Source organism: Sminthopsis crassicaudata, chromosome 1 (assembly GCF_048593235.1).
Source record: "Sminthopsis crassicaudata isolate SCR6 chromosome 1, ASM4859323v1, whole genome shotgun sequence".
Lineage (NCBI taxonomy): Eukaryota > Metazoa > Chordata > Mammalia > Dasyuromorphia > Dasyuridae > Sminthopsis > Sminthopsis crassicaudata.
Genome location: NC_133617.1, coordinates 52,267,364 through 52,288,892, shown reverse-complemented (window position 1 = coordinate 52,288,892; position 21,529 = coordinate 52,267,364). Strand labels below are relative to the sequence as shown.

The window sequence follows — 21,529 nt, the reverse complement described above, 5'->3', positions numbered from 1 at the left end:
GCCCTCTCCCAGAGGAGGAGTCCCGGCATTCTGGAGGGAGTTGATAGTGACATACAGGAAACTGAGAAGGGAGACAGGATTCAGTGCTATTAAGGTTGCAGGAGGGTGGAGTTTCAGTTCTCCATCCCAGGGAAGCCTAGATAAAGGAGAGCCGGCTAAAGGGCCTGCAGTGACCCTGAAGTCTGAGGGGGAGTTACACTCACTCACACTCACACACACAATCACACACACTCACGGACACACACCCTCACACTCACACACACAATCCCTCACACTCACAGACACACACACACACAATCACACACTCACACACAGACACACTCACTGGTTGGACAGTGGTGAGTGTCAGCAGCTTTAAAGAGCAAGGACAGCATTGTCCCCAGGGATACCCACACCCTCAATTAGCCTCCTGAGCTCCGAGCCCGTAGTAGGAGCTTTAACGCAGGGACTGAGTGGTTGGCCGGTCTCTTTCCCCGTTGGTCAGTAGATACTTTGTAAGTGCCTACTACGTGCCCGGCGTTGTGTAAGTGTTTCCCGCTCTCTCCAAACTCTGAATCTCTTCCGGCGGGTCTGTGGCTTGCGCCGGGAGCCCGAGGGCGCCGCCTGCCCCTCCTCCCCGCCCCGCGGCGCCCCTGGCCGCCCGCCACTCCGCGCGCCGCCGCGCCACGCGGAGCCAGCCTTGACCACGCGGTGACCGGTCCCCGCGGGGCGGGGCTCGGTGTCCGGCAGGTGGCGCCGCTGAGTGCGCCCGAGAGCAGGCAGATAAAGTCGGGGGGGCAGCGCGGGGCCGGGACCGCTATGGGGCTGGCGGCTGCGGGCGGAGGCGGAGGCGTTGGGGCGCTGGAGCTGGCGCTGGCGCTGGCGCTGGGGCTGGGGCTGGAGCTGGGGCTGGGGCGGGCACTCCGGGAAGACAAAGGCTGCGGGGCGGCGGCGGCGGCAGAGGCGGCGGCGGCGGCGCGGGGCAGGGCGCGGCGCTGAGGCCGCCCGCCGGGGGCGCAGCGCGCTCGCAGCCCCGGCCCGAAGTTGGAGCGACGCGGCGCCGGGGAGCGCACGGGAGCCGGCCGGCGGCAGCTCCGGACAGCACAGGCGGAGCCCGCGCACGGGCACGGCGGCCAGCTGGTGAGCCAGCCTAGCGGGGCGCCCTCGCGTTCCCCAAAGTTTGCGCCTTCGTGTCGCGGGCTGGGGCGCGGGGGACAGCCCCGGTCTGGAGGCGAACGGGCGGCGGGAGGCACGGGGTATTCGGGGACCGTCCCGGCGTGGATCCGGAAGGGGCGCGACCCCTTCAGACAGGCCCCTTCTGGGACCTGGGGAGCTGAGAGAGGCTTGGGGGGCCAAAAGGAGGAAGCGCCCCTCTCCCATCCTCCTTTGCTAGCTCGGGAGAAGGAAGAGGATGAGGGCTGGCGGAGAAGGGGCTCCGAGCTCCGGGACAGGAGATGAGAGGGAAGATGAAAGGGACCCAGAGTAAGGCAGAGTAAGGGTCCCCAGGCACACAGAAAATGGGGGGAAAGGTAGAGGGGAGCCAGGCAGAGTCAAGGTCCCCAGCCACGGAGCCGGACATAGAGGAATAGGCGAGAGGAACCCTGACACAAAAAGGTTTCCCAGCCGAGGGGCTGGAGTTGAGAGAGAAGATGGGGGGCTAGAGATTGGAGGAAAATCTTAGCAAAAGGTAAGCAAGGGAGGTTCCCCAGTTACAGGACCCAAGGGTGGGTGGCCGGGGGGATCAAAGCAGTGGGAGACACTTCTTGGGTCTCAGAGTCCCACATTTCTAAGCCTGGGCACAAGATTGGGGGGGACTCAGGGTGGGGGACTATAGGAGCCTCACCTCCCTCATTTCTGAGAACGCCTCTGCCCAGGGCTAGTTGTATGTCCCAACTTGCCAACTCAACTCAGCAGCTGCTTCCTACTGTGGGCACCACCCCCTCTGTGCCCAGCCCAGGTATCAGGGCAGGAGGAGGCTGGGTGTCCCACTAGCCAGGACCTTAAGGCCCTGGGCCCGGAGAAGGGTTTCATTGCAGGGGCCCCTGGAAGCTGTGACATTGGGGGAGGGGCAGCCCCGGTGGTCTGATTTCCCAGCAGTAGGTGAGCAGACACTTTTTTGGTACTGGGTTGTAGGTTCTTGGAGGATTTTGCCCCTTGGTTCATTGGATCAGGGCTCTCTCAGAGCCCTTAGAGTTTGGAGTCAGTAGTCCTAGGTCTACACCCAGCCCACCCCTCATGGGGGCTGGGGTTATCAAATTGCAGAACTCCTGATCTGGATGGAACTCTCAGCCAGCACCCTGATTTTACAGAAAGAAAAACTGAGACCCAGACACAGAGAGAGAGAGAGAGACAGAGAGAACAGAACTTGCCCTGAGTCATACAAGTCACTGAGAAAACTAGAACTAGAAAGTAGGTTCGATTTCTAGTCCTGTTTTTCCTGGTCTGGCTTCTGACCCCAAAGAACTTTTTCAAAATAACAGAACAGTCCCACAGAACCCCCTGGGAGTGGATTAGAGCCAGCTGAGAGGCGGGTGGGGTTTACTGCCCTTTGGGATGGCACCTCTCACCCTGTCCTACAAGGAGCCCCCAGAGCACTGGCAGGGGCATAGAGGAGATAGGGAGCCCATATCAAATTGGGAACAGCAGGGATGGGGAAGCTCTCAGGGAGCATGGAGGAAGGGGAAGTAGGCTAGGCAGGGGTCTCCGTTCATTATTTCCTTCTAGAAAAGCTTGACAGGAAGCAGAAATCAGGAAGGGGTGGGGGTTGGAGGTAGCAATATACATGGATGGGGGTTGGCTGCCCCTCAGGGTGGGGGCGGAAGGGGGTCCGGTTTCAGGCTGTGCCCATGTGACCAGCACAGCTGCAAAGGGAGGAAAGGGAGGGGAGGGAAGGGAAGAGGGTCTGGCTGGGTAGAGGGAATTCTCTTCAGCGGGACTGAAATACCCCCAAGCTCCCTCGGGATCATCCTCTTCACAGGGATTCACAGACTGAAGGGGATTCAGCCAATTTAAGCCCCTCTCTCTCCTGCCTAGACCCTAGCAGCAGGTTTGTGGGTGTGTTTGCATGTGTATCTGTGTGTGCGGGGGGGTGGGGGAGGTGGTATTAGAGACTTCTGGGTTCTGAGAGCAAAAACCTTAATAAAGGGAATATTGGATGGAGGATCAGGCCCTGGAATTGAATTTCATCTGAATGCCTTATCACCTGTGACCTTGGCAAATGCTTAACATTCGGGGTCCCGGTTAGTTCCCTGTAAAATGAAGGGCTAGAAGTTGGGAATCTCTCACGTCTATTTCTGCTCATATCCCTGGTTCCCGGCCCCCTGGAGAAGGCCTGGGGTACAAGGAAGTGTTGAGTGAAAGTGATAGCTGTGATTACTGCCTCACCAGGTCCCCCAGACCAGAGCTTTGGTTTCTCCCCATCCCTGCCTCTCCCGGCTGCCTGTGGGGCTTGGGTTAGTTGGTTGATGGAGGCTCCATGAGTCCCAGTGAGTCCTGGGAAGGGACAGGGTGCAGGGAGCAGGAGGAACCTTCTCCAGGGGTAGTCTTCTTGGCCCTGGGATCTGACCTGAAGCCTCAGGCCTCTTCTCCTTCACTCTCTGTAGCTGAACAGGGACCCTACATTTGGAATTAACAGCCCAGTTATCTAATCTTACAGAAGAAAAAACGGAGGCTTCCTGAGGCTTATTCAAGGTCATGTTAGTAACTGGTAACAGGCAGCTCTCACTTAGAGGTGCTGACCCCCAAATCTACCTTGTCAGGGTAGGAAATGAGAGGGAGGGTCTCCGGTCCAAAGGAGGGCAACCAGGATGGAACAGGGATGTGTTGGAGCCAGCTCCAACCTACCGCCCTCCAGCCAGCTGGCAGATTGTCAGTGTAATTTACTTCTAAGAAATTGACAAGGGGCAGCTAGATGGCATAGTGGACAGGGCACCGGCCCTGAATCTAGGAGTTCAAAGCTGACTTCAAAACACTTAATGTATCCTAGCCGTGTGATCCTGGGCAAGTCACTTACCCCCAGTTGCCTCAAAACAAAACATATTACCTAGCAGGGCATGCTTGATTATTGGTTTTTGAAACTGACAAAGGCCTGCTTGGTTATTGTTTTTTGTTTTTGAAATTGACAAAGGCCTGCTTAATTATTGGCTTTGTTTATTTATTTTGGAGATTGACAAAGGTCTGCCTGATTTTTGGTATTTGTCTATACTTAAAGTGATGGAGGTAATGTACATAATGGAGATTAAATTTAAAAGTGTGTTGCGAGTGAGTAATCCCCACCCCCAAAACCCCATTGTTAAATAATTTCCAGCATGTCATACAGTGAAATGAACAGTTAAAGGAACCCATGGAGAGTAGGACTAAATAAACACTTGTTGATTGACTGGTGTTCATCCTAGAGCTGAGGTTTAGTGGAGAGCGTGTCCATATTCAAGGACATGGTCCAGGGGAGAGGGTTGAGGTTTGCTCTGCTTGGCCCCAGAGCACAAAACCGGAGCACAGAGTAGACTTGGTGGGGAGATTTTGGTTCCACATAAAGAAGAATTTCTAAACTCAGGGTCGAGCCCTAGTTGCTTGGACAGATGCTTCTGGAGGTGCTGGCTTCCTTCCCCCCCCCCCCATGGGAGGGTTCCTGATCAGATTGCCCTGGATGCATTTGGAGGTTCCTTCTGTACTTGGCTGTCTGGATTCATTTGGATTCCTCTCCCCCCCAGGGACCGAAGGCCAGGGCCCAGAAGCCAGCTCTCACCTTCCCTGAGCCCCCTCCCTCGGCTCCTCTGCTTCAGCCTGACCAATGTCCACGAGGTGAGCCACGAGCCCTGCCCCTTCTGCCTCGGCCCCCTCCCCCAGCTCAGGGAGCCCCTTTTGGGGAGCCACAACGCCCCCCACCCTGACTATCCCCTGGGGCTGAGCTAGCTTCTTCTGCAGGGAGCAGCCCCTCTTCAGTACTCGGGCCCACGTCTTCCAAATCGACCCAGCAACTAAACGGAACTGGATCCCTGCGGGCAAACATGCCCTCACTGTCTCCTACTTCTATGATGCTACCCGCAATGTGTACCGGATCATCAGCGTGGGCGGGACCAAGGTCTGTGACTCCTCTGTGTGTGTGTGACCCCGTCTCCCCCAGCCCCGACGCCACATGTGTCCCTTTCCTGGACTCAGTTTCCTCGTCTATCAAGCGAGAGAAAGTCCCTTCCGACTTGAAATCTAAGAATCTGTTTTTGCCAAACCCCGACTTCCCTCCTGGCACTGGCTTGGACACAGCGAGGTTCACACCCAGACCTAGCTGCTTGGCCTCGTACCAGAGCTGCTCTTCTCCCTGGTGGGGAGAACCCCCCGCATCCCACATCCAGAGTTTGCTCCTGCCTGGCCCTGAAAGCGCACAGGTAGACAGCCATGGTCATACCACGGTCATGCACACACTCACACACATGCACATACCGACACACAATCTGTGGATACTCACATTGCACAGACACACAATCACAACGCAGACTCACACATGTGTGCATACACAATGCACTCATGCATGCAATGCAATCACACATGTGTACATACCATGCACACACATGGGCACCAACACTCACAAGTGCACAATGCACTCACACATACACACTCACAATTACTCACAATCACAAGCACACACACACTCCCATGGAGTTTTCTTGTGACTCCCAGTGAACACTAGCAAACTGTTCTCCAGATTCTCTGGGCTATCTGCTTCCTGGCCTTTTTTCTCTCCAGGCCATCATTAATAGCACCGTCACCCCCAATATGACCTTTACCAAGACTTCCCAGAAGTTCGGCCAGTGGGCAGACAGTCGGGCCAACACAGTCTATGGGCTGGGCTTTGCATCTGAGCAGCATCTGTCCCAGGTCTGAGGGTGGGGAGAGCAGGAGGGAAGGGCTAGGGGGTCTGGGGTGGGGACAGGGAGGGAGGGAGGGAAGGGGGGCCCACTGCCCCAGACCCTTTTCTCCTGACCCCCATCATACCTGTCTAGTTTGCAGAGAAGTTCCAGGAGGTGAAGGAGGCGGCCCGGCTGGCTCGAGAGAAGTCTCAGGATGGTGGGGAGCTCAGCACCCCAGCTCTTGGTCTCTCCTCCCACCAGGTCAGGCCCCCTCCTAGGGGAAGTGGGATAGAGAGGAGAGAGAGAAGCTAAGCTGGAGCCTGCTTGCTGGGTGCCAATGCAGAAGCACATCATGTCCTCAGTCTCCCCTCCCTTCGTTTCCTCAGACCCTTCCTCTGGCCCCTGTACTCTTCCACTTTCTTCCCTTTAATCTGATTTAGTGTGAGCTGCCACAGCCTGCCCCCCTCCCAAGGCCCAGCCTTGTTCTGGGGCCTGTGAGAGAAGGGAGAACCACACTTAGTTCTGGCCTAGGGAGCTCCTGTCTGTGAAGAAAGGAAAATCCCCACCCAGGGAATAGGAGGGAGTGGGCAGCCCTCGCCCTAGCTCTAGGTGTGCTCTAGGAATGTCCAGTTTGTGCCTAGATGTCAGGGCTGGGAGGGCCCTTAGAACCTAGGAGGTCAGAGTTGGGAGCTTCTGTCCCTCACTTCTTGCTCACTTCTTGTTTCTCCTGTTGCTCTTTCTCCCCTTGGTGCGGCATTGGAGAGCGCTGCCAGCCCGTGACTGCTATTAGGGTTACCTTCCCCCTTCCGCTCCCTTCTCTAACCATCGGTGAGCTCGCTGACTCAGGCCTTGGGCTCCTGGATTAGAAAGGTGTCTGCTGCTGGCTTTGAGCCTGAACCTGCCCACCTCACTGACCAGAGCTGGCCTTTTACCTCCCAAGCTCCCCCCGATTCCTGCTTTTGCCTCCTCCCCAGAGCCAACCGGCTGGAGTTGGGAGGCCTCTCTACAACCTGTCCCATTTCTCTGCCAGGTGCCCCCGAGCCCCTTGATTGGCACCAATGGCCCCGGTGATGAGAAGCTGTTCCGAAGTCAGAGCGCCGATGGCCCCGGCCCCACCGAAAGGGAGCGGCTTAAAAAGATGCTGTCAGAGGGGTAAAGGGGTAGCTCTTCATGGGGGCGAGGGGGGTCTGTGCCCATATGTACACACCAAACAGCATGTTCTCACACATGTATTCACATACATTACACTTATCCCCACACACATGCACACACGCTCACTCCTGCAAACTTGTATTCATATGCGCCCCTCACCCCCTGCACACATTCACATCCGCCCCTCACACACTCACTCATACTCGGATACCCCCATGTCCACAGCCCTACTCACACATCACACCCCTCCCCGGCTGGTGGTCTCCCTCTGGCCCTGCCCCCCATGCCTCTGCATGTCTCCCCAGCTCTGTGGGCGAGGTGCAATGGGAAGCCGAGTTCTTCACTCTTCAGGACAATAACAACAAGCTGGTGGCCGCCCTCCGGGAGGCGAACACCAATGTGGAACGGTGGAAGGAGCAGCTGGAGGCTTATCAGGAGGAGACAGAGCGGCTCCGGCTCCGGGTAGGCCGAAGGGTGCCCAGGTGGGCGCCACAACAAGTACCTAAGACAGGAAAGTGGGGACTTTGCCACAAGGTGTTGCCCTCTAGGAAAACACAAGTTTCTTGCCTGGTGTTTCTGACAACCATTGGAGGCAGGGGCAGCTGAAGGCACAGGGCGCCCAGCCTCCCAACATCCCACTTTGCTAGGCAGGGAAAGAATCTCTGGTCTAGGAGTAAGACCGGGGTCCCTCTGGGACCACTCTGATTCAGGAGCTTGAGGCCTGCTGCCCCTCCCCTCCAGGGACTTGCCAGGTTACCTTTTGTACTCCGGGGCCCACCTGTCCCTGGCATAAGAATTGTGGACACTGCAAGCTCTGATCCTCTGAGAGGACTAGGGACAGCTCCTGCCCTCAGAAAGCTCCCATCTAAGACTGAACAAGAAGAGGCAGACACTTTGGGGGGAGGAGGGTGCCGGGAGAAGAAGGGGGACGCAGTCCGGGGCCAGCATGCTCTGCCCTGCAGGTGGCCGAACTCGAGGCCCAGGGGCCCCCGGAAACAGCTGGGGAGAGTGGGAAAGATGGGCTGAGCCAGAGGCTGGAGGAGCTGGAGATGCTGATTAAAGCAAAGGACGAGGTGCGTGAGCCTGGACGAGGGCCGGAGGGCTAGGGGCAGGACTGGGCCCTCCTTTCCCCACCTTCACCTCCATTTCTATTTGGACCAGAAAGCCCTTTCCTCATGACCCCCAAGGAGATGGGCCCATTAGTAGTAGTGTTCCCATTTCTGAGAAGGGATGCCTGAGGCCCCTAGATCGAGGTCATGAGAGGAGCCAGGGGCTCCCAGGTCAGAGAGTTTCCCCCTGGCATTAGCCCTGATGTTTCTCTAACCCCCTAATTTCTTCATCCCTGACCTTTGACCCTTGCACCAGACACCTTACCCTCCACCCTGACTCCCAAACCCAACCCCTCCCACTCTTAGGAGATCCAGATGTTGAAGAGCCAAAAGGGCAGCCACCGGGAAGCCGAGAGTGAGCGGGAACGGGAAGAGGCGCTCCAGAAACTTCAGGTGAGCACCGAGGGCTCCCTGGGGTGCCCCGGCCTGTGGCTTGTTACGTCGGTGAGCCGTCCTAGGAGAGCTGGCAGGAGGCCAGAGGTCCTGGCTAGTTGTCAGTTGCAAGCCTGAGAAGTAGAGCCAGGGAGGTCAGAGGACCCTGGGGTGCTTATCCAGAGCCAGAAGGGACTTCCTGGACCAGCTTCTCCCCAGCTCCATTTCATGCAGGCCTGGAGGCCCAGAGGGGCTGGTCCTGAGTCACACAGGTAGTAGCTGTTGAGTGGCCTAAAGGGCTGTTTCCACTGGACTCCCCCTCTCCCCCAGGAGAACTCAGCCAAAACTAGTAAAGGTCATGGTTAGGGATCTTTCCAGTGAGGGGAGTGGTGGCTGGGAGAGAGGTTATCATGGAGAATGGGCCCCCTATCTGTGTAAGGGGAGGGGGACCTACTCAAGGTCCCACAGGAACTCTGGTCTAACTCCCAGATCACAAATATCCTTTCCCTGCCCAGCAAAAGTGGGATGTTGGGGGGCTGGGCGCCCCGTGCCTTCAGCTGCCCCCGCCTCCACCACCCTGCCTATCCCAGGCACCCCTGGGCTGCACATTAAGGTGGGAGGGCCCATAAGCCTCCTCGAGGCAGGAATCCCAATGTTTCCTTCCATATCAGGAGCTGGAGAGCCGATACACAGAGATGGAGAGGCAGCTCCAAGGCACCCAGCGAAGCCTGGAGGAGGCTCGGGGGGAGCGGGAGCGTGCCCGGGCGGAGGTGCTCAGGGCCACCGAACTGCTGGATGTCAAGATCTGCGAGCTGAGCGAGCTGCGCCAGGGCCTGGCCCGATTGGCCGAGGGCACCCCATGACTGGCTGTGGAATAGGGCTGCTGGGCCGAGGTGGGGGGGAGCCTGGATGCTCTCCTCAGCCCCCAAACCCGGCCCAGATGGGGTCTGTGGTGGGTAAGGGGGCACGGCTTTCATAAGGGGGTGGGATGGTGGCAATTTTTTTTTCTGGTAGTTTTATATTTAAAGCAGTCCTGCCCTCAACCCTTCCAGCTCCTGGTAGGAGACTGGACTGGGGAGCTCCCAGCCGGCCCAGCCAGGCCTGCCTCTGAGTCACAGGAGGGAGATACTTCCCAGGCCGGAAGCTCGGGTCTGACTCAGCCCCTCAGGCTGGGGCACGTCCTGATGGGCTGGGGGCAAGGGCGGGAAGGGAGGGGGCAGCAGCCTTATTAGGATTGGCGAACCTAGAGCTCTAGCCCCTCCCAGGAAGGGAAGAAGGGCAGGAACCTGGTTGACTCGAGTATTCCCCCGGCTCTGCAAGCTCTAGAAATGATCATTTCCCTAAAGCTGGCATGAAGTGGATGTCTGTCCCAGGCTGGATAGTAAATGTCCCCAAGGGCAGGACCTTAGTTCCAGCTCCTCTCCCCATTAGATAGGATGGTCTGAGTAAGGGGACCCGGGCAGGACTACTGCCAGGGGCAGCTGGCTTCCTTTTCTAGAACCCATGGGAGAGGAAGGGATGGGGAGAGGGTGAGGGCAGTGCTGAGGACAACTGTGGTGGGGGAGGATTCATTTGTGAAATTTAGGATTTGTAGGTTTTTTAGTATCTGGGCAATGGTTGCCCAGGGAAATTAAATTTCTAAACTTACCAAGCCTCTAGCCCTGTCATTTTCTCAATTCATGTATTTATTCTTTCACCCAGTCACCTCTTTCTGGAAGGTCCCTGAAGTGCCTTCATTCTTTGGCACACTTTGCATTCTAGGGGGTTTGGGGCTAGTTGCAGCCCCTCCCACAAAAGATCCCAAGATAATGTTTTCAACATCCCCTGAGCAGAGCCATCCTGGGCAATAACCAACTTCCATCCTCAACCACTCCCCGAAATTAATGCGACTGGAAGAACATGGAAAACCATCTAGTCCAAGAGTTCTTAACCTTGGGGCCATGAACATGGGGAAAATTCCAGTTTTATTTCAAGAGAATTAATTTTGTCTGCACTTATAAACTATTTGGGAAGGGGATCAGAGGTTTTGCAGATCTGATGGTCAAAGAGACGCACGCCCCACAAAGATGATGAACTACTCTCTGGTCCAACACACTCACTACCTTTTCAGCAAGTTTTATTGATGTCTTCAATTTATACAAAATAAGCCTTTTCCCTTTGACTGCATCCCAAGGCGGATAGGATCTTCCACTAGATACCCTTTGCCATGTGAAAGGAGCCATTTTTCAATTCCCTCGTCCCTGGGATCACTATTAACCCTGTCTACTTTTAAATGATTTCTCATTTATAGTAGTTTTTCCTTATATTGTACTTTTGGTTCTTTTGTTGATTTGGTTCTACACATCATTCCGTGCTTGTCAATTCTCGTCATTTCTGCAAATAATATTCCATTCCATCCACATGGGGAGCTGAGAGGTGCAGTGATTATAGCTCTGTCTGAAGTCATCAAAACCTAAGTTCAAAAATGATCTTGGATACAAGGTGAGTGAGCTCTGTCACCCTGGGTCCATCATTCATTACTGCCTCGGTTTCTTCAGCTGTGAAAGAGGGATACTAACAGCAAGTAGTCTGCGAATGTTGTGAGGAACAGTGAGGTAATAGCAAAGCTCATAGCAGAGTCTGGCACTTGGTATAGATAGAGAAATGACAGCGATTATGACAACAGCAGTTTGTCCAGCCTTTCCCCGGATGCCAGCCACTTGCTGTTTCCCATCTTTTGGTATACACTAAGCCTTTGTTTCTGCCTTTGGGGGATTAAGCCCAGGAGCAAGGATACGAAAGACTATACTAAGGCCTACAGGCTCTTGCCTTGTCCATGGTGGCACCGAGTCAGGGAAGCCTGTTACCTCCCAGTCTGAGGTTTTCCCTGTTTTTGCCCCACCCCATCCCTGCATTCCCCATCCTCCCTCCTGCTCCCAGAAGTGCCAAAAGGGCTGGAGAGGCGCTCTGTGTGTGTGTAATTCACACGCTGTACAACTCAATATTCTTTTTATTGTAAGCTGGTCAAAGGGAACACCTGTGGGGGATCCAGGCACCCTTTAGCTGCCCTATAGCTCTGGACCTATCCCATCATTGTGCAAAGGAGGAGGCGGGGGTGTACTAGTCCCAGAACCTACTCTGGGCAGTTCTGGAAGTGGGTCCTCACTTCTTGCCCTTGGTTACTGGTGACAGAAGCTGCTGCTGCTTGCGCTTCTTCTGTTTCTGCTGCACCTGTTGCTGTACGTGCTGCTGGTCCTTCTGCTGCTTCTGCTCCAGCTGTTGCTGCTTCTGCTGCAGCTGCAGCTTGTGCTTCTGTTGTTTCCTCTTCATTTTCAAGGCCACCCGCCTCTGCATAGTCTGCATCACTCGATCCTTAAACTGCTTATTCTTCTGCCGGATCTTGGCCAGTTCTGCCTTCCTCTTGGCCTCCAGGTCTGGGTCCTGCAGAGCCATGTCACATGCCAACCTGCCCGGCTTCTGGTCCCCCCCTACCCCCACTGGTCCCAGGAGCACCTACCTTCCCCTCTAGGATCAGTTGCTTCCTCTTATTGATCTCTTTCTTCTCATCAAAGTCTGTGGCCTCCAGTTTCTAGGGAGGAAAGAGTTGAAGGAAGCATCAGAAGGACAGGGATAGGGGCAAGGGAGATACCCTTCATGAACCTCCCCTCTTTATCCTTGGGGTGCAGTGAGAATTAGAAGCACCAAAAGCCAGAGCTGGCAGAGACTTCAGAAAACTCGTCTCTATCAAATCTCATTCTACAAATGGAGAAACAGGCCACGCGGGCACTCTCCTCAGGGCCCACAGCTAGTAAAGGGCAGGACCAGAAGCTGAGTCCAGGCGAACCTCCTTCACCTCCCCACAATGGGGCTGGTTTACACCTATCTTGGTGGCTCTGGATGGATCTCCCACAGTGGCAGGAGCCACCCTGGCTGCCTGGCATCCCCCGCTCCAGGCTGCTGTGCACACTCACAATCTCACACTCTCTTCGGACCACGTTGACCTGGGTGAGAATTTTGAGGACCTTGGCCTCCTCCACATTGAAGTCATCCAACTTCTTCTCTGCAGGGAGCAGAGGGCAAGGGCAAGGTCAGAATCAGGGGCTCTGAGAGCATGCCCTGAGAAGCTCTGGCTCCTTCTTGGAGATCAGGGCCAAGAAGGCCACTGGAGCCCTCAGGGGAGTCAGAGCCAAGCAGATCTGGGGTGTTACTTACTGATCTCTTCCTCAATGGCGTGTAGCAGGTGGATGTCATACTGAGTCACAAGTGTGATGGCAATGCCGTGACGTCCTGAGAGGAAGCCAAGGGGAGTCACCATAGAGGGATGGGAGGCACTTCTGCTCCCTGCCTTTCCCAGCCCAGGAATCCAAGGAGCTCTTTTCTCTCCTTCTGGTACCTGCAGGGTCCCCAGGCTGGTTGGGGGGGCCACTGCTCACCATGGCCCCAGTCCAACCAGTACAGCAGACACAGGCCTGGCCCACTGGGCTGAGGAGTTCAAAAGCGGTTTATGCCAATGCACCCCGTCCTCCCCAGTGGCCACCTCTTTGGTGTTCCTGTCCTCAGACCCTTCTGTGCTCACCTGCACGGGCGGTCCGCCCCACTCGGTGGATGTAGATCTTAGGGAGGCCAGGGGTATTGTGGTTAATGACAACCTGCACTGTGGGAATGTCCAAGCCTCTGGGAATGAGAACAGGGAAGGTCACAGCATGGCAAAAGCCTTATCACCAGAATAAATATCTCTTCTAAATAAAAGCGTCTTTTCTAACACTTTACTCCCTTTTCAAAGCATCTATAATAACTTATAAGCTCCCAAAATTGGACAATTCTGTTGGGAAGGAACTATTATTCTCATTTGATGAATGGCTAAATTGAAGCCCAGGAAGGGACGTCCCTTTGCCAAGGTCACAGGAATTAGTGACCAAGTCCATACTAGAAATCAAGGATCCACCCCAGCTCCTTCTAATACCTTCTTACTGTTCCTAAAGCAGGCCTCCCCCTCATCCCCTCTCCTCCCCCAATCCTGAGTATGTGTTGGAAAGAGGCTAAAAGGAGGCTGGGAGCCCAAGCATGGAATTAGCCTGAGGTCTTTTCCCTCCTACCGGGATGCGACATCAGTTGCAATCAAGATCCGGTAGACGCTAGACTTGAATTTGGCCAAAGCAGCAAAACGAGCTTTCTGTTGAGGAAGAAGGGATGCCTCATAAAGTCATGTTCCCCATCTCTGTCCTGCCTCCATGCCCCTGGACCTCCCTCTGCCCCATTAAGAGTGCAGTATGAAAAAAGGAGGAGCCAGGGCTCAGTTGGAGGACAGCATCTTTCCAGCTCAGGCACATGGGCCCTGATGGGGAGGAGCAGCCTCTTAGGGCACCCCGGGCCCAGAGACCCAATAGCTTACCTGCTTCATCATGGAATGGAGTGCAACAGAAGGAAAGTTGAATTTCCTCAGCATCATGTTCAATATCTGACAAGTCCTTCAAAAGAAAATATAGCCTTCTGAAGGCACACTGGGTCTCAATGACAGGGTAATGTTTAGAGAGGCAGTACGGTAAGGGAAGAAGAGCCAAAGCTGAGGGCTGGGTTCAAGCCTCACCTCTGCTCCTTCCCTGCCAGTTTCTCATCATGCAAAGTGTCAAGTGACCCAGGTATGGCCTCTATGACTTCCTGGGACTTACTTGCATGTGTTGGTGAAGATGATGATGGACCAGTCTGCATGCTCATCGTGGAAAGTCTGGATCAGGTGGACAAGGTAGGCATCCTTAACCTTCTCGGGCACCAGCAAGTAGCGCTGGTCCAGTTGCTCCACTGTACGGACCCTGAGGGTGGGAAATGCAAGGTTCTACTGGGGTTGGGGCAGAGGCCACTTGGAAAGGAGCTGCCCCAGGAAGACACCCAGAGCAGCCAGGATGAGGGTCCCTTTGCCTCCAGAGCTGCCGCCCCTCTGCCTGGGCTTCAAGGGGCATAGTTCCCTCATCCACCCAGATTCTCTGGGGATAGGTGTGGACATGCTTTCCTGCCTGAATTCCTGTCATGTCAGCAGCAAGCTGAGGCGGGAGCCCAGAACTTAGCAGGATCCCTGTCATGTTTTCTAGCCAGGAGTTTCAGGGAGATGAGGGAGAAGCAGCTATCAAGAGGCCAGACCCATTACATGGTGCCCTTCAGAGCATGTGAAAGGGGCAATTGGGCCAGGAGATGGGGGTCACAGCCCAGGGTCATCTCCGTGGGGTGGGGCACTCACTCGGCCTGGGCCTCCCAGAAGAAGGGCTTATTAGCAGCAATTCCCTGGAGAACCTTTAACGTGTCAGTGAGGGTGGCACTGAAAAGGAGCGTCTGTCGCTGGGCCGGCGCGGCATCAAAGATCACTTCCAAGTCTTTGGTGAAGTCCGTGCAGCCCTGCTCCAGCAGCCGGTCAGCTTCATCCATTACCTGGCAACAGATGGGGCATGGGTTAGCGCCTTCCCTGGGGCCTTGGGGTTGGCACAGGGCTTCCTTGGAATAGGCCTGGACAGAGTATAAAAAGCCTTAGCTCCACTGAAGAGTAGGAAGTAGAAGCAGACCCTGGGGAATAAGGAGCAGGCTGGGGGTCTGGATGCTCTGAAGGAAGGAGGAGGGCCTGCCACAGGGCCCCAGCCAGCCTATCATAAGCAGCGCCTGCTGAACGCAATGTGTTCCGGGGGCAAGTTTCCCATCCAGGAGACAATAGATGACAACTTCTCAAAGGCCTGATGGAAAGTCCCTCTCTCATGAGGCCCCAGACTAGAAAGAAGGGGGAGAGTTGAAGGAGCTAAGTCAGAGCTCACCAAAAAGCGGATCTTCTTAATGTTGAAGGTGCTGGAGCTTCGGAGGTGATCAGCCAGGCGGCCTGGCGTCGCGATGACCACATGAGGTTTACGGGACAGTTCCAGGGCCTGGGCTACCATGTCTGTAGGCATCCAGAGCAAGGAAGGGAAAAAGAAAAGTAACTATCAGGCCCCAAAGAGACCCTTCCCCAAGGCAGCACTTTCTGTTTAACAACTGGAAGTTACTCAGGAAAATAGCTGGGCCTGGGCTCACATACCCATTCCCCCAACGATGATACATTCCTTCAGGCCCAATGGCTTCCCAAGAACACGGAACTGCTCAGCAATTTGATAGGCCAGTTCCCTGCAAGACAAAATCCCATCACCAAATTACACCTAAATAGTGCTTTGGAAACTATAACTAATATTTTATTTAATCCTGAAAATAATCTCTGAGGCAGATACTAAAGGTATTCTTATTTCCACTTTACTGATGAGAAAACCGAGAACAAAGACTGTTTTGTTTTTTTTCCCCTCATATTTTTATCCCTCATGCTTAGTACAAACCCTGGCACACTGTAAGCATCACTTAATATTTGGTGATTGACTGATGCCCATAATGGTCATATAGCTAATGACAAGGAAGGGATGAGGGTGAATGTAGAGCTTCCTAATTCCAAAACTACCCTCAACCACAGCCTCTCATCTTGATTGGGCATTGAGCCCACATTCATTTTCTTGACTCCTATTACATGTCCAAGACTATCTTAAATAATATGGAGTCAGAGATGAGAGGGACCTCCAATCACTATTTGAACAGGAATCCTTTACAAATGACTGTCCAAATTGCAATCCCTTCTGGGAAGGAGCTCCATCCCCTTCCAAGGAAGCCTGCTCAACTGGTAAAGTCTTCCTTACATCTAGCCTCTGTCTGTTTCTTTGTAGCCTGCATCTAGTGCTCTCAGAGACGAGCAAAGTAAGTCTAGACTTTGTTTCATGGGACAGCCAATTGCTCAAGGTCAGGTAGCATGCCTTTTCTTGTCTATGCAAGCATTCCATCTTCAGCCAATCTGAGCAAAGTATTGAGACTCTTCGTCCTGGTGACCTGATTGATGATGCCTCAGTTTATTGATATCCCTCCTAAGACACTAGAAACAAATTAGAGCTGCATGGAAGAAATTACCTGTCAGTTCTATGAAGAGGGAAAGAGTTCATAATCAAAAAAGAGAGAGGATTACAGGAGATAATGTGGACAATTTGGTAACACAAAATTTCTAAGTTTTTATACACATACACACACACACAAAAACAACTGTAGCTAAAAGTAGAAGGAAATTGGGGGGAAAAATGTTTGCAGCAAATTTCTCTGATAAAGATCTCATTTACAACAATAAAAGCTATTTCCCAATTGATAAATGTTCAAAGTTTATGAGTAAGTTTTCAGAGGAAGAAATCCAGTCTATTAATAGCCATAAGAAAAAAATGCTATAAATCACTAATAGAGAAATACAAATTAAAACAAATCTGAGGTATTACTTCATACCCATGAGAATGTCAAAGATGACCAAAAAAAATTACAAATGCTAAAGGAGATATGGAAAACAGCAACATTAATGCACTGTTGGTGGAATTATGAACTGGTTCAGCCATTCTAGAAAGCAATTTAGAACTATGCCCCGAAAGCTACTAAATTATTCATACTTTTTGACCTAGAAATACTATTACTTGGTCTGTGCCCTAAAAAAAAAAAAAAAAATCAAAGATACAGAAAAATGACCCAAATGAACACAAATATTTATAGCAACTCTTCAAGTTATAGCTTAAAAGAACTGGAAACTGAAGGCATGCTCATCAAATGGAGGACAAATAAACTTAGCTGGTAATATATGAATGCAATTCTGTAACGAAATGATGAAGGGAAAAAGAATAACTTCAGAGAAATCTAGGAAAATTATATGAAGAGATGCAAAGTAAAGTGAGCAGAACCAAGAAAATCAGTTATCTTTGAACATTCTGAGGTTGGCCACTAATACTCAAGTGGGAATTTTTGGAGATTTGTCACATACTGTAGAAAATCGTAGGCTAACATGCGCATATAAAGAAAACTTTACTAGGGGAGGGAGTGGAGGGAAGGAGGGGAAAAATTCGGAACAGAAGGGAGTACAAGGGATAATGTTGTAAAAAATTACCTATGCATATATACTGTCAAAAAAATGTTATAATTATAAAATTAATTTAAAAAAAGGAAAACTTTAAAAAAAATCTAGTCATGAATGCATAAATTGTTGTTAGTCCATTTTATTAATATTCATCTATCTTATCATTTACTATCATAAATATACAAAGGAAAATTTTGTTAAAAGTTTCAGTGTGCTAAAGAACTACAACCCATGGATTCTCTTTGGGAATGCTTCCTCAGAGTTTGTCTACCATTTAGACTCAAATCACATGACTCTCCCACATTTCTCCTTGTTCTTTGATGGAGAAGTGGCTGTGAAGACTCTTCAAAGTGTCCAACATACTCATCTCTCTCAAATAAAGACTACAACTTTTATATGAGTACAGTGTGTTGTTTCACTTGTTTTGCATGTTAAATAAATATGATCAGAATTATTGAAAATAAAGATTTGGGGTATAGCTTTTCACTTTTAAGGGGATACTGTGCCCCTAACCTTAGCAAAGATCAACAGATGACTATATAATAATATTATAAAGACAAAAAACATGCTGCCCACTTCAGAGAACTAGAGTTCAGATTGAAGAATATTTTTTTAAAGACAAGGCCAAGGTGAGACTTTGTTTTGCTTGATTCTATATGTTTGTAATGAGTTAGAAAATCAAATTTAAGGAAAAAAAACAGCATTGAGAGCTTACATTTTATATAATGCCTCATGACTATTTGATCCCAAAAGAATCCTTTTAGGTAAGACCATGTAAGTATTTTACATTTTACAAGTGAGAAAGCGGGTTTTCCCTTTTCTTTCTCTGGCTCCTTTTCATCTGCCTAATAACACTTTAATACCTCTATGATCTCTAATCTTCCCCTGCTTTTTAAAATCTCATCTCTCTTACCACCTTGGCCACTGGACTTCCAGATAAGAGTTTTCTCTATCTTTTCACTTTTTCTCTACCTTGCCTGTGAAACAAAGACCCACTTTTCTGTCAAAGTCCTTTCCCTCACCCTCTCCTGTAATAGCTTTCTTAAGGATTCCCAAGAAGTAGGATCCTCATCACTGACCACAGGAGCCTCTTTTCAGTCCTAGTTCTACAAGCTTCATTTGCAGCCTTTAACACTGCTCACCTCCCCTTTCTGTTGCATATTCATTATTTCTTTGTTTTGAAATTTTTAATAATAGATTTTTACTTTCAAAATACATGCAAAGATAGTTTTCAACATGAACTCTTGCAAACCTTGTGTACCAAATTTTTCTCTCCCCCTTCCCCCAACCCTTCTCCCCTAAAGTAATCCAATACAGTTTTAAACATGTGCAATTCTTCTAAACATATTTTCACATCATGCTGCACAAGAAAAATCAGATAAAAAGGGGAAAAAATGGGAAAAGGAAAAAAAAAAAAAAAAAAAAAAAAAAAAAAAAAAAAAAACAGTGAAAATACTATGTTGTGATTCCACATTCAGTCCCCACAGTCCTCTCACTGGATGCAATGGCTCTCTCTTCATCACAAGTCTATTGGAATTGGCCTGAATCACCTCATGGTTGAAAAGATCCACGTCCATCAGAATTGATCGTCATATAATCTTGCTGCTGTATACAATGTTTTCTTGGTTCTGTTTATTTCACTTAGCATGAGTTCATGTAAGTCTCTCCAGACCTTTCTGAAATCCTTCTGCTAATCATTTCTTATAGAACAATTATATTCCTTAACAATCAGATACCATAATTTATTCAGCCATTCCCCAACTGATGGGCATCCACTAAATTCCTAGTTCCTTGCCACTACAAAAAAAGGGCTGTTACAACATTTATGCATGTGGGTTCCTTTTCTGCCTTTAAGATCTTTTTGGGATACAAGTACAGTAGAGACACTGCTGGATCAAGGGTATGCACAGTTTGATAACCCTTTGGGCATAGTTCCAAATTGCTCTCCAGAATGGCTGGATTAGTTCACAACTCCACCAGCAATGTATTAGTGACCCAGTTTCCCCACATTTACCATTATCTTTTCCTGTCATCTTAGCCAATCTAAGAGATGTGTAGTGGCACCTCAGTTGTTTTAATCTGTATTTCTCTAATCAATAGTGATTTAGAGCATTTTTTTCATGTGATTAAAAATGGTTTTATTTTCTTCACCCTTTTGGTTTTCTAGATTTCAGAGACAAATGTTTTCCTCTCCCTCCTAATCTTCTTCCTGATCCCTTAATATGATCAGTCTTTGGGCCTCTTTCTTTTTTTAAGTCCCTCCTTTGGTTATCTCATTAATCCTTAGTTTTAAAAGGTCAGGCTTGAATGTCCCACCAATAAAAAGTTTCCCCTTATTTGTTGTTGTTGCATAATTGTATTCTTGGTGACACCATTTGTGGTTTTCTTGGCAGAATTTGCCATTTTCTTTTCCATCTATTTTATATATGAGGAAATGCACATCTCTCTCCTGGGCTATCTAGCTGCCCTCTTTCCCTTTATTGACATGTCCAATGATCTTTTCTCAGACCCTCAATGTCCTTGACCTTTCTTTAGCCAATCCTCTCCTGGATATTCTTTTGTTCAGTCTTCTTTCAGTCATGTCCAACTCTCTGTGACCCCATGAAGGTTTTCTTTGATTTGCCATTTCCTTCTAACTTATTTTACAAATGAGAAAACTGAGGCACACGGGAAGTGACTCGCTCAGTCACACAGCGAGATGCCCGAGGCTGGAACGGCATCCTATCCCTGTGCTATCTAGATGCACCAGGAGTCACAGAGTCAGGCATTACTGAAATGACAAGTGGGCCCATTTTTCCCCTACTGTGCGCAGTGTCCTTTGTTAAGGTGCTCACAGTGGAAAGGTGAGCCTTACCTGGTGGGTGTGAGCACAAGGCAGAAAATGCCATAAGGGTCTTCAGACAACTTCTGCAGAATAGGCAGAACAAACGCAGCGGTCTTGCCACTGCCAGTCTTTGCACATCCCATGCAGTCTCGACCTAAGACGACAACAACAATAACCTTGCATTTATACAGCACTTTGCCAAGTCATTTTAAATCTAATTTCTGACATCTCCCCTGTGAATGAGTGCGAGTATCGTTCACCCCACCTTCCACAGGGGAAACAACTTTTCCCGGCGCCCCAGGAGTTCCGCAGCGCCGCCGCAGCGCATCCAATCAAGTGAACTCTGGGCGGTCTCTCGGTTCTCACTCCAGGCCTCTTTTCACTGGACCGGCTGGTGCGGAGTCTGGAGGAACCTGAAGCCCGAGAAGGGGAGGGACTCTGGAGGTGGGAGAGACTTCCCAGAGGGATAACGGGAGGGAAAGGGAGAGGCCACGGGACACCTGGGAAGAGAAAGAGGAAGGCCTCTGGGGGCAGAGGAGAGAGCAGGGAATGAGGGAGGGAGCTGAGGACTTAATGAGGTCCCCGGGAAATGCTACAGAAGTGCAAGATTCTGGTAGAGATCAGAGAAATAGCCAGGGAAAGTGCTACGTAAGCGTCAGACACTGCAGGGAGCGGGGGACACCATGCTGGGGGACGGAGGCTGAGGCAGGCCGGAGGCTGGAGAAATGAGGGGTGAGGGGGAGGCAGGAGGAGGGGAGGACGGAGTGGTGGCTGGGGGAGGGGAAGAGAGGGGGATGGTAACAGGTCACAATTCTATCTCCTTTAAGGTTTGACAAGCCCCGGATGTGTATCACCTCATTTTAGCCTCCCTACAGCCCCCGTTAGGGACGTTTTACAGACGAGAAAACAGGCGGGGAAGTAAAGCGCTGGCTCAGAGTCACGGCCTTCGGAGTGGGGCTGAGCTCGGACCTTCTCCTCTGTCACCCAAGGGGGGAGGGGAACCGGGCCGCTCACCCTCCAGAATGGCGGGGACGCAGTTCTGCTGCACCGGCGTGGGATGCTTCAGGCCCAGCTGTTTGCACTGCGCCACCAGCCACGACGACAGCCCCAGCTCCGCGAAACTGGCCATGGCTCCTCCTCCTCCTCCTCCTCCTCCTCCTCCTCCTCCTCCTTTTCCTCCGCCGCCACTGCCGCGGTCACCGCCGTTGTGGGCTGCCGAGGAGAACTAAAGCCGAGCTGGAGAAGCTCCTCGCGCACCGGTCCTGCAGCACTTCCGGGGCGCTCTTTTACGTCACTTCCTGAACACGCCTCCTTCCATCCTGCCCTTCTCTAACCCCTC

The 21,529-nt window shown here is 51.5% G+C and overlaps 2 protein-coding genes across 7 annotated transcripts; one reads left to right on the top strand and one right to left on the bottom strand.

Annotated features, from left to right (window-relative positions):
* Positions 1–957: 957 nt before the first annotated feature.
* Positions 958–10,102, top strand: HOMER3 (homer scaffold protein 3). 4 transcript variants are annotated; one of them, XM_074303093.1, is made up of 12 exons: positions 958–1,119; positions 2,289–2,388; positions 2,957–3,025; positions 4,689–4,779; positions 4,903–5,059; positions 5,719–5,850; positions 5,976–6,083; positions 6,853–6,974; positions 7,280–7,436; positions 7,937–8,047; positions 8,390–8,476; positions 9,127–10,102. In XM_074303093.1, the coding sequence occupies exons 4-12, from the start codon at positions 4,769–4,771 to the stop codon at positions 9,316–9,318; spliced, it is 1,077 nt and encodes a 358-aa protein (XP_074159194.1). In that variant the 5' UTR covers positions 958–1,119; positions 2,289–2,388; positions 2,957–3,025; positions 4,689–4,768; the 3' UTR covers positions 9,319–10,102. The 4 variants fall into 4 exon arrangements, with proteins under 4 accessions (XP_074159194.1, XP_074159203.1, XP_074159177.1 ...); XM_074303102.1 differs by lacking the exon at positions 2,289–2,388; XM_074303085.1 differs by lacking the exon at positions 958–1,119 and having other exon boundaries at positions 2,121–2,388.
* Positions 10,103–11,426: 1,324 nt separating this feature from the next.
* Positions 11,427–21,485, bottom strand: DDX49 (DEAD-box helicase 49). 3 transcript variants are annotated; one of them, XM_074303054.1, is made up of 14 exons: positions 21,205–21,316; positions 20,456–20,603; positions 20,221–20,344; positions 15,486–15,571; positions 15,229–15,350; positions 14,667–14,854; positions 14,104–14,244; positions 13,827–13,902; positions 13,531–13,607; positions 13,011–13,108; positions 12,647–12,721; positions 12,406–12,494; positions 11,952–12,023; positions 11,427–11,875 (listed from the first exon to the last, which is right to left on the bottom strand). In XM_074303054.1, exons 3-14 carry the CDS (start codon positions 20,331–20,333, stop codon positions 11,597–11,599), a joined length of 1,416 nt encoding a protein of 471 aa, XP_074159155.1. In that variant the 5' UTR covers positions 20,334–20,344; positions 20,456–20,603; positions 21,205–21,316; the 3' UTR covers positions 11,427–11,596. The 3 variants fall into 3 exon arrangements, with proteins under 3 accessions (XP_074159155.1, XP_074159163.1, XP_074159145.1); XM_074303062.1 differs by lacking the exon at positions 21,205–21,316 and adding an exon at positions 21,045–21,171; XM_074303044.1 differs by lacking the exon at positions 20,456–20,603 and having other exon boundaries at positions 21,205–21,485.
* Between the last annotated feature and the right edge of the window lie 44 nt (positions 21,486–21,529).

Coding starts and splice junctions, on each gene's coding strand:
- HOMER3 (XM_074303076.1), top strand. Junction 8,048..8,389: donor TGATTAAAGCAAAGGACGAG/GTGCGTGAGCCT, acceptor TCCCACTCTTAG/GAGATCCAGATGTTGAAGAG. Junction 8,477..9,126: donor AGGCGCTCCAGAAACTTCAG/GTGAGCACCGAG, acceptor CTTCCATATCAG/GAGCTGGAGAGCCGATACAC.
- DDX49 (XM_074303044.1), bottom strand. CDS start 21,319: ATGGCCAGTTTCGCGGAGCTGGGGCTGTCGTCGTGGCTGGTGGCGCAG. Junction 14,245..14,666: donor TTCTGGGAGGCCCAGGCCGA/GTGAGTGCCCCA, acceptor TCCCACCCTCAG/GGTCCGTACAGTGGAGCAAC. Junction 12,024..12,405: donor TCCGAAGAGAGTGTGAGATT/GTGAGTGTGCAC, acceptor TTTCCTCCCTAG/AAACTGGAGGCCACAGACTT.